Source organism: Cebus imitator, unplaced genomic scaffold, assembly GCF_001604975.1.
Source record: "Cebus imitator isolate Cc_AM_T3 unplaced genomic scaffold, Cebus_imitator-1.0 Scaffold444, whole genome shotgun sequence".
Classification (NCBI taxonomy): domain Eukaryota; kingdom Metazoa; phylum Chordata; class Mammalia; order Primates; family Cebidae; genus Cebus; species Cebus imitator.
The window spans coordinates 535552-547440 of record NW_016107759.1 but is presented as its reverse complement, the minus strand read 5'-3'; the positions used below and the strand labels follow the sequence as shown (position 1 = coordinate 547440).

The following is an 11889-nucleotide window of genomic DNA, read 5'->3' as shown; positions in this document are numbered from 1 at the left end:
AAAGCGAAGGTTGGGGCCAGGCACAGTGGCTTATGCCTGTAATCTCAGCACTTTGGGAGGCTGAGGCAGGTGGACTGCTTCAGCCCAGGAGATTGAGACCAGCCTGGGAAGCACAGTGAAACCCCATCTCTACAAAAAATACAAAGCCAAGGTGTTGGCAGGGCTGGTTCCTGACTAAGGCTCTCAGAGAGAGCCTTTGCCTCTACTGGCTTCTGGGAGCTCCAGGAGTTCCCCGGCTGTGGCCAGTCTCTGCCCCCATCTTCCTCATGTCTTCTCCCTGTGTTTTTCCCCTCCTCTTCTGGGACACCTATCACTGGATTTAGAGCCCACCCAAAACCAGCATGATGTCATCTTGAGATCCTTAATGAATTACATCTGCAAAGACCTTTTTCCAATAAGGTCACAGCCACAGGTTCTGGGTGGATGTATCTTTTGAGAGGCCACTCTTCAGCCATTGCACCATACGCAGGATATAAAAAATCAATGCCGTAACAAACATAAGAGGGGAACAGAAAGACAGATACACGTGAGAAAGTGTACACAGGCATGTGAACGCCCAGCTCCCCAGATGCTGCAGGCCAGCAGCTCTGGGTAAACACTGCAGGGCTGTGGGTATCTCTTCATGAAGAAGCCAGGTCCTTCTCAGGGAATAGGAGCTGCCTTCTGGGGTCTTGAGGTCTCCCAGCACGACCTGCATGCTGCAGCCACGTGAGAGGGCCTGACTCCCACCACACGCCCTCTGGGCCAGCACCTCACTGCCGCTTCACGTGCAGAAAGAACACACCAAGGCACAGCCAAACTTGGGACCCAGGGTGGGCACCCTGCCCCGGAAGCTGCAGACCAGCTGATAATCAGGACACAGCTGGAAGGGAGGACCGCCCCAGGGGTCTGGGCAGGGTCTGTGTGGGCAGAAGTGAAGCTGGCCACCTGAGGTTGACTAATCCCTGGGGCAGCTTCTCAGAGCAAGGAACAGGGTAGAATCCCATGGCTCCCACGGTACAGTGGCAGCCAGAAGTGACTCAAAACCTACCCTGTGGTAGCCTTATCTTTCGAGTCAGTGCTCAGAGGACTGACATGAGAAGCCCAGGCCCCACCGACTAGCAGCTCAGCCTCACTTCCAGTGCCTTTGCTCAGCAGCAGGCTGACCAGAGCTGGTGGCTGCCACCTCCACCTTCCCAGAACCCCACAAAGGCTCAGGTTCAACTTGACGCATTTTGTGAAGAAGACATTTCTGATGGCAGCCACGTGGCTCTCCTGGAATCCCACCCTCCAGACCAGCGGGCGTGGTTACATTCTGTAGACCACGCTGTGCTCGTAGACCCTCTCCACAGCTGTGTTACAAACACGGGACCCACTGTGACATGAGACAACACACCACCGTGACAACCCTGGCTGCATATGAGAGCAGGATGGAGGAAGCCACGCAGGGGCAGGCATTAGTGAGACATCCCCCAACACAGAAAATCATTTGGAAGTTGACAAAAGGAATCCTCCCAAGCTGTCTGCTCCACCTGTGCCTGGCAGCGGTGGTCATGACATCAGTGTCCACCCAGACTCTGCTGGGTGACAGGCCCCGGAGGAGGACTCCTGCCCAGACTGCAAGGGCGTGTGGGACAGAAAACTGTGGGCCTCCTGTCACAGCCAAAGCCCTCAGAGCCCACCAGCCACAGAGCCCCACGGTGCACACAGGCAGGAAGCCCTCCCTTCACGCCAGCTTCTACAGAAGACAGCCCGGGGCAGGAGGCACAACCTGTGGGGCATAAAGGAGGAGGAGGATGCCAGAGTTCCCCTAAGCTCCGGGGTGAAAACCACTTGCCTCATAGGTAACGAAGTCATCAAACTCATCCGGGCAGGCCAGGGGTTCCTCGTCTTGGGCAGATGCAACGCCGCCGTAGCGCTGGCCATCGGGATCTGCGGGGAAAAGACCCCATGCTCAGCAGGCCACCCGCAGCCACCTGGTGAGGGGGCCCCTGCTAGTCTTGGGGATCCCTGGGAAGGATGCCCCCAGGGACTGATGTGTGGGAGTTGGGATCCCTGGGGGGTCAGGACAAGCAAGTTAGTGAGCGTGAGAAATCCAGGGAGAGAAAGCAGCCTGGCAGACAGGTCAGAGCCACATCCCCCACGGGAACAAGGCTTCTGGCAAGAATTCTGAGGAAGAAGCACATAAGAAATAAACTTTTTATTTATTTATTTATTTAAAAAAAAATTTTTTTTTTTTTAAAGAGACAGGGTTTCACCATGTTGGCCAGGCTGGTCTTGAACTCCTGACCTCGTGACTCACCCGCCTCGACCTCCCAAAGTGCTAGGCTTACAGGTGTGCGCTACCGCACCCAGCCAACTTTTTATTTCTTAAAAGAATGAGCAAGATGTTGAGCTCTGTAAAACTGCTCACAGCCTTTAGAAAGTGTTCAATTTAAACCTTTAAAAACATTTACAGGGGAAGGTGTAGGCATCATGAAATACTATGAAAACAACATCTTTTCCTGGGTGCTGGTTTCATGCAGTTTTCATTTTCTTCTTTTTGCTTATCTTCCATAATCAATGTTTTATGAGAAAAACTTTAAAGAAAAAGCTGTCTTCTCATGACAGACAGGCTGTACTTCCTACATCAGCTACAGAGATGTCACTTTGCAAACACAACCAATGCCACAGCACCTGCCTCTCCTCCTGTAGGAAAAGGCACTGGCTTTTCCTTTTTTCCAGCCTCTCGGTGATATTCACAGTCAAAGCACCTCCTGAGGCCTGCGAGTGACAAAAGACAGGTGTCCTCACACTGTCTCACTATTCATTCAACCACTTGCTTAAAATATATCAGCTACTTATAACAGAGCAATACTTACTTACCCAGCCTGTCCCAGAACGGGCCTCCCAACCAAGCTGAAGCCTGCTTGCCTCTGAAGCCCACAGATTGTGTTTAAGGTATTGAGTAAGTATTCCGCTTATTTTTAAAGTGAAGGTTGGGGCCAGGCACGGTGGCTTATGCCTGCACTTTGGGAGGCTGAGGCAGGTGGACTGCTTCAGCCCAGGAGATTGAGACTAGCCTGGGCAACATGGTGAAACCCCATCTCTACAAAAAATATAAAAATTAGGCCAAATGCAGTGGCTCACACTTGTAATCCCAGCACTTTGGGAGGCTGAGGTGGGAGGATAATTTGAGGTCAAGAGTTCAAGATGAGCCCGACCTACATGGTGAGACCCCATTTCTACTAAAAATAGTAAAAATTAGCCGGGCATACTGGTAAACACCTGCAATCTCAACTACTCAGGAGACTGAAGCAGGGGAACCACTTGAACCTGGGAGGCGGAGGTTTCAGTGAGCCCAAATGGCACCACTACACTCTAGGCTGGACCACAGAGTGAGATTCTGTCTCAAAAAAAAAAAAAAAAAATTAGCTGGTCATGGTAGCACACACACAGAGTAGTCTCAGCTACTCTGGAGGCTTGAGCCACGGATGCAGAGATGCAGTTAGCCAAGATTGCAACCACTACTTTCCAGAGCAAGACCCCATCTCAAAGAAAAAAGAAAACTGGAGATTGAGCATGGTGGCTCACACCTATAATCCCAGCACTTTGAGAAGACTGATGCTAGAGGACTAAGTCCAGGAGTTCATGACTGGCCTGGGCAATATAGCAAAGAGCCAGTGTCTATTAAAAATAAAGGCAGGGCATGGTGGCTTACGTCTGTAATCCCAACACTTTGGGAGGCTGAGGCAGTGGATCACTTGAGATCAGGAGTTCAGGAGATCAGGATCACCAGCCTGGCCAACATGGTGAAACCCTGTCTCTACTTAAAAAATCAGTCAGGTGTGGTGGGCGCACACCTGTAGTCCCAGCTACTTGGGAGGCTGAAGCACGAGAACTGCTTGGGCCTGGAGGCGGAGGCCACAGTGAGCTGAGACTGCGCCACTGCACTACAACCTGGGTGACGGAGTAAAACCCTGTATCATAAATAATAAATTAAAAAATAAAAAATCAGGCTGGGCACGGTGGCTCATGCCTGTAATGCCAGCACTTTGGGAGGCCAAGGCGGGTAGATCACAAAGTCAAGAGATCGAGACCATCCTGGCCAACATGGTGAAACCCCATCTCTACTAAAAAATACAAAAATTAGCTGGGCGTGCTGGTGCGCGCCTGTAGTCCCAGCTACTCGGGAGGCTGAGGGAGGAGAATTGCTTTAACCCCGGACGCAGAGGCTGCAGTGAGTCGAGATCGCGCCACTGCACTCCAGCCTAGCGCCCAGCAACAGAGCAAGACTCTGTCTCAAAAAAAAAAAAAATTACATTACATTTAAAAATGCTAACAGTCTTGCCTGCATTCTCAGCACCAAAACGCGGAACTGAAAACTTTTAAAACACAGCCGAGCGTTTCGGACACAGTGGATGAGAGCTCAGGTCTTGACGGGGGCAAACAATCTGAGAGTCTTGCCCCAGATGGCGGAGCAAGAGACATGAACACAGATGGTGTTTTTATGTTCTTGGTAGGAACTAAATACAATTCTCGTCAGTTTTCTCTAAGAACTAAAACAATTTTCAATTAATTGGGAATTTTTTTTTTTTTTTTTTTGAGACGGAGTTTCACTCATGTTACCCAGGCTGGAGTGCAATGGCGCGACCTCGTCTCACCGCAACCTCCGCCTCCTGGGTTCAGACAATTCTCCTGCCTCAGCCTCCTGAGTAGCTGGGATTACAGGCACGCACCACTATGCCCAGCTAATTTTTTGTAGTTTTAGTAGAGACGGGGTTTCACCATGTTGACCAGGATGGTCTCGATCTCTTGACCTTGTGATCCACCCGCCTTGGCCTCCCAAAGTGCTGGGATTACAGGCTTGAGCCACCGCGCCCGGCCTAATTGGGAATTTTTCATTTGCATTTATCTTCCTCTTCCAGAGCCTGAGGGGTGTGCGGGACACAGCCATGGCCTATTTGGAACAGTTCCCTCTCTACCTCATTCTATTCCTGAAACAAGGCCTGTGGCCGTGACGGTAAAGCCTCCTCGTGCTTCCCTGCAAACTAGGTCAGCACATCCTGGTGGCCACTCCCTGATGCGGACCAGACAGCACTGACAGACAACACAGGCTGCCGCAGCCACGCTGGTAACACCTGAAGTAAACATGGGCTGAAATGCAGTGGGGGTGATCACGTTTTCCTATTTTTTTATTTTTTTTTTGAGACAGAGTTTCACTCTTGTTCCCCAGGCTGGAGTGTAATGGCAAGATCTCAGCTCACTGCAATCTCCACCTTCCAGGTTCAAGTAATTCTCCTGTCTCAGCCTCCGGAGTAGCTGGTATTATAGGTGAGCGCCACCACATCCGGCTAATTTTTGTATTTTTAGTAGAGATGGGGTTTCACCATGTTCCCGGCTAGTCTTGAACTCCTGACCTCAGATGATCTACCCACCTTGGCCTCCCAAAGTGCCAGGAATACAGGCATGAGCTACCACGCCTCATCCACATTTTCCTTTCTTCTAAATGCTATGAAATAATTTCAAAATCATCTTCGACTTTGTTTTACTCTATTTTCACTCTCCTTCCTAATGAAACATAAATCATGACATCAAATTACACAAAAGCAAAGCAGAGCCTGCAGCCCCAAAGGCCATGTGTCCAATGCCATGGTGGCACATCCTCCCTAAAGCCCCAGCACACCCCTCTCCCTGAAGCCCCAGCACACCCCTCTCCCTGAAGCCCCAGCACACCCCTCTCCCTGAAACCCCAGCACACCCCTCTCCCTGAAGCCCCAGACCCCTCTCTCCCTGAAGCCCCAGCACCCCCTCTCTCTGAAGCCCCAGCACCCCCCTCTCCCTGAAGCCCCAGCACCTCACTCTCCCTAAAGCCCCAGCACCCCCCCTCTCCCTGAAGCCCCAGCACCTCCTCCCTGAAGCCCCAGCATCTCTCCCTGACACCCACCCTACTCTGTGGTCGGCTCAGTGTCCCACTTCTCACACCAGCTCTCAGGGATGTCCCACCAGCCTCTTCAGGAGCTCAGGGCTGGAGACAGAATCATGAGGACTGCCTCTTACCTCTTCCTTCTGACCCTGCCTCCCTCAGGCCCCCAAACATGCACGGTGCAGCCCTGCTGGGATGCTGCCTACCCATCCTGGACATTCTGAGAGAGGCCTCCCTAGCTCCCGCCTTACTGTTTGTGGTCTGTCTCCCACCAGGAAGCCAGCTCCCAAGGACAGGGGTGCTCTAGGTCCCAGAGCCTGGAACAGGCTGGCTCAACAGCACTGGTGGGCCTGCTGCCCCATGTGTCGTCGTCGACAGTCCTCACAGGTCGCAGCTGCGCTCTCCCTCAGCTGCAGCCGCCTCCGCCAGCCTGGCTCAAGCTCTCCTGCAGTGAAATAGGAGTGCCCTGGCTGGCTCATGGTGACTAGCTCAGCCCCATCAAGTAGACAGCCAGAGGAGCCCTCCCAGGCCCATCTGTCCGTTGCTGGGAAGGAGAGAGGGGTGCCCCAGCTGTTGTGGGATTGGTCCAGGTGAAGGCAAGGAGCGGGGAAGGGGACAGTGTCTGGGAGAAGGTGCACCTTGGTGTGTCAGGTGGCTGGCAGAAACATCTGGAGACGGGCTGTCCTCGAACGATCACTGTCTTACCCCTTCAGCCACTAAGCCGAGATGCCAGCAACCACAAGGCAGCCACAGTCCACAGCTAGCAGTCCCCAGGCTACCCAGACAGAGTATCATGCTGTTCCGAGAGCAGCAGGCTGGGATGGGGGCTTCATTTTGCTAGGTGGGTGTCTCCCACCCCAGGGAATGGGTCTGCTGGGAGGACACCCTGACTCCTGAGCTGAGAGTGGGCACCTTCCAAGCCAAGGCCTCCTGGGAACCTCTACAGAGCTGAACCTGCCCTATTTAACGTTAGCCACGGTCCACAGGAATAGATCAACCCCCAGCCGGCGGACAGAACCATGACCAAGGTGGCTCCCTCCCGCCCAGACCATGGTACCTGGGGCCACTGCTCTTCCCAGCCTTGACCCTACAGAGGGATCTGAGCGCCTCACCTGCCCAAGCCTACAAAACGCCCATCTTAACTCTCCATGACCGGTTGTATCTATGACCCCTGAGGGAACACATCTTCAGCCTAAATCTCCTGCAGGCTGCCCTCGGTTACGGGCCCAGGAACACACGCTGCCAGCCACATTGTACAGAGCAAGTTTACCCTGTGACAAACCGAGACCAGCACCCAGTGACTGGCCAGGGCACTGAGTGCTCTGAGTCTTTGTTGCACCGAGGAAATGTTGTCTGTAACATTTATAACAAAACGAGCAGTCACAACAAAGACTTCCCGGTTTTATACAAAATAGATGGAGTTACAGTCCTGTTCGCTGTGATTTCACACATGTGGCTGTCACTAGAAAATGAACCACTGCTGGCTGGGCACGGTGGCTCACACCTGTAATCCCAGCACTTTGGGAGGCTGAGGCGGGTGGATCACTTGAGGTCAGGAGTTTGAGACCAGCCTGGCCAACATGACCAAACGCCGTCTCTACTAAAAACACAAAAAATTAGACGTGCGTGGTGGTGCAAGCCCGTGGTCTCACCTACTCAGGAGGCTGAGGCAAGAGAATCACTTGAACCTGGAAGGTGGAAGTTGCAGTGAGCCAAGATATCACGCCACTGCACTCCAGCTTAGGCGACAGAGTGAGACTACATCCCAAAAGAAGAAAAAGGAGCCAGTGCTGAGAGGCTGTGGCTACTAACAGGCCACCCACAAAATACAAAACTTTTGTATTTTTTACAGGATCTCCAAATGTTGCCCAGGTTGGTCCACTCCCCTCTAAACTCATACCTACTTCCCTCTGTAATTTCTAAACAATCCCCACGAGATGCCCTGCCACACGACACTCTGCCCCGTTTCTCTTCCTCCAATCTTCCAAAATGGTTACGTCTCCATCTTTGGTTACATCAATATTCAATTTAATTATTATGACTATGTAAAATATGGTTTGTGGCTGGGCATGGTGGCTCACACCTGTAATCCCAGCACTTTGGGAGGCCGAGGCAGGTGGATCACGAGGTCAGGAGTTCAAGACCAGCCTGGCCAAGAAGGTGAAATCCCGTCTCTACTGAAAACACACAAAAAAATAAGCCGGGAACAGTGGCAGGCGCCTGTAATCTCAGCTACTCAGGAGGCTGAGGCAAGAGAATCACTTGAACCTGGGGGCCGGAGGTTACAGTGAGCTGAGATTGCACCACTGCACTCCAGCCTGGGTGACAGAGTGAGACTCCATCTAAAAAAAAACATATATATACGGTTTGTTACTGGGCCAGGAAGTATTCTTGAAGCACAGGCTCTCTCATTCCACTTCATGTCTTTCATGGAAGTGGTCATTGCCACCTGGTGTCTTGTACTTGGCCTCCATGCACCCATCTCAGCCCCAAACAGAGGCCTCTCTGATGACAGCCAGTTCTGGGGGTCCCCAGCCTCCCTCACCATCAATCTAGAAGCCTGCACCCAGTAATCCTTGACTTCAGGGTGAAGATGAAACACAGCTACACAAAACAAAAATGACAATGCTGCGAGCTTCATCAGGGGCTTTTCTCCCGCCTGCAACTGAGACCAAGCAGACGTGAGAGTCTCCAGCTGGCACCAAAGTGAACTCAGGGGACCGACAGCTAGAAAGATGCATCCTGTCACACATGCCCATCACATGAATAAAAACCACCCAGCCACGAGGCCACAAAACCAACCCAACAAATACCAAAGCACCAGTGTCAGAAAGATCACATTCACTATTACACACAAAATTCGGTTGGCAATTAATGGCAAGATTTTTTTCGTTTTTTATTTTTATTTTTATTTTTTGAGACAGGGTCTGTCACCAGGCTGGAGTGCAGTGGCACAAACAGTTCACTGCAGCCTCCACCTCCTGGGATGAAGAGACGCTCCCACCGCAGCCTCCCACGTAGCTGTGACTACAGGCGTGCGCCACAGTGCCCGGCTACTTTTCTATTTTTTGCACAGCCAAGGTCTCATTGTGTTGTTCAGGCTGGTCTCAAACTTCTGAGCTTAAGTGATCCTCTCACCTCAGCCTCCCAAAGTGCCAGGATTACAGGCGTGAGCCACCAAGCCTAGCCAACGACAGGACTTCAAAATTCATTTAGAAATTAAGATAGCATTGAAATAACTAACTGATGCATCAAAGAAGAAAACATATGGATTTTTTTTTTTTTTTGGAGACAGAGGCTTGCTCTGTCACCCAGGCTGGAGAGCAGTGGCACGACCTCGGCTCACTGCAACCTCTGCCTCTCGGGTTCCAGCAATTCTCTGCCTCAGCCTCCCGAGTAGCTGGGATTACAGGTGCCCACCATCCTATCTGGCTAATTTTTGTATTTTTAGTAGAGATGAGGTTTTACCATCTTGGCCAGGCTGGTCTTGAACTCCTGACCTCATGATCCACCTGCCTCGGCCTCCCAAAGTGCTGGGATTACAGGTGTGAGCCACAGCGCCTGACCGGATTTTGGTTTTTATTTATTTTTATTTTTTGTAGAGACAGGATCTCAAAATGTTGCCCAGGCTGGTCTTGAATTTCTGCCTTCAAGCGATCCTTATGTGTTAGCCTTCCAAAGTGCTGGGATTACAGGTATGAGCCACTGTGCCTGGCCCATAATGGATTTTTTAAACTAAGAGGAAAAAGCTCACACCTAGAATCTCCCTAGAGCTAACCAGTGAATCAGTCAGAGGATAAACTCATCCCTGAGGGTCATGGAACAGCTGCCATGTTCCAGGGGTAACCTGAAGAGAATGGGACTTTCCAGAAGGCCCAGTGGGAGGACCTGCAGCAAGCCTCAAGGCACGGGAGGCGAGATGCCAAATTCTCACAAAGCCACTACTGAAAGCTTTGTGCAGAAAGACGAAACTTAAATAAACTTTTGAAGTACACACCTATGCTCAAAAAATGTTAAGGGTTACAGCGTATCAGTTAGACCGAGTCACAGCCCCATCAGCTTCAACCTGCTGGTACTCACCCTGCAGACTCTGAGGCCTCCTGACTGCCCTCTTCCTCCCCCTTCTCCTGCCAATGCTGTCTCCTGAGGGTCTGTGGCCACCGGCTCTGCAAGCCCCCTTGACCCAGAGCTTGCCTGCATAATGCTCTCAGCCTCCAGGGCCTGCAGTCTCTCTCCATCCTCATCCTGGGCCCCTCGCCCCACCTCATGGTGGCTTCCTCACCAGGGCCAGGTGGTCTTTACCTGGTTGTCAGGGTGTCCTTTCTCCCCTCCGCCTCTCCTCAGAAAGGGCTGCCTACCTAGAGCTGGCCTGCGTGGTTGCCATCTCAGCCCCCGCCTGCTACGCTGACAGTGGCAGCACCTCACCCGTTTGTCCTCCTGCCGCTGCCTGCTGGCCTTGCTCTGGTGCTGGTTCACCACAGAGGCCTTGGGGCCAGCCTAGCACAGAGGCCATGCTGGTCCCATAACACGTTCATGGGTGAAGGAACACAGTCAAATAAAGAGTAACAAACAGGAAACAACACACAGCACGTTCCCCAGAGCCATCTAGGGACTTGGCATTTGAGAAAACACAGCACCTTAGAGACACTGTCAGGCAATAATTTCGTGGAGGAGGCAGACAAAACCTGAGGTCCAAGGGCACCCGTCAACCTGGCTGCACCTGCCGACAGTTTCTGCTGTCTTGAGGACTTGTATGCCCTCACTTGGCTTCTGTCCTCAGCACCGCATCTCTGAGATTTCTCCCATGTGGTTTGCATGTTTTGGACTCTGTGGTGTGAATTCTCCTACACGTGCAGGAAGGAGGGAAAGAGCCTGCCACCATCACCACTACACCAACTGGCCAAAGATGAGGAAATGACGCCTATGCAGAGCTTCAGAGCTTGACTTAAGATGGACAGTGTACAGGGAATGGTGAGAGTGAAACGGCACGGCCTCTGTGAAGAACAGCTGGCAGTATTAAAAGAAACTGAGTTTACACTCAGTACATGACCAGCCATCCCACTCCTAGATACAGGCCCCAAGGACTGGAAGACACGCGTCTACACAAAGACTTGTACACAAACGTGCCCATCACCAGGACAATACAGAAACAAAATTCAGTACAACCACACAGTGGACACTACTCCATACTGGACCACAGAGTCCAAAACATGCAAACCACATGGGAGAAATCTCAGAGATGCGGTGCTGAGGACAGAAGCCAAATGAGGGCATACAAGTCCTCAAGACAGCAGAAACTGTCCGGGCGCGGTTGCTCACGTCTGTCATCCCGGCAGTTTGGGAGGCTAAGGCGGGTGAATCACCTGAGGTCAGGAGTTCAAGACCAGCCCCGCCAACATGGTGAAACCCCGTGTCTACTAAAAACACAAAAATTAGCTGGGTGTGGTGGTGGGTGCCTGTAATCCCAGCTACTCGGGAGGCTGAGGCAGGAGAATCACTTGAACCTGGGAGTGGAAGTTGCAGTGAGCTGAGATGGGGCCATTGCCCTCCAGACCGGGCGACAAGAGTGAAACTCAGTCTCAAAAAAAAAAAGAAAAAGAGAGGGACAAAACTAATCCAAGATGACAGAAACCAGCATCAGTGCCAGCAGGAAGGAAGGCACTGTCGGAAGGCAAGGGGTATGCAGGACCCACGTGGGGATAGTGATATGCATGACAGGCTCTGCACTGCCAGGCACAGGACTCTGTCAGAGCTCACAGAGGAGCACGCATGTGCTGCACGTGAGGGCTCTGCACTGCCAGGCATGGGGCTGTCGGAGCTCACAGGGGAGCACGCGTGAGCTGTACGTGGGACTCTGCACTGCCAGGCACGGGACTGTCGGAGCTCACTGAACTGAGGAGCACGCGTGAGCTGTACATGGGACTCTGCACTGCCAGGCACGGGGCTGTCAGAGCTCACAGAGGAGCACGCGTGAGCTGTACGTGGGACTCTGCACTGCCAGGCAC

General features: G+C 52.2%; 1 protein-coding gene across 2 annotated transcripts in view; it reads right to left on the bottom strand.

Annotated features, from left to right (window-relative positions):
- The window catches only part of RAB11FIP3 (RAB11 family interacting protein 3), a 113103-nt gene that overhangs the window by 50112 nt on the left and 51102 nt on the right, over window positions 1–11889 (bottom strand). For both annotated transcript variants that reach the window (XM_017510881.2, XM_017510882.2), the window contains exon 3: window positions 1817–1911. In XM_017510881.2, coding sequence (XP_017366370.1) covers window positions 1817–1911 — 95 coding nt within the window. The remainder of the gene's footprint in view (window positions 1–1816; window positions 1912–11889) is intronic.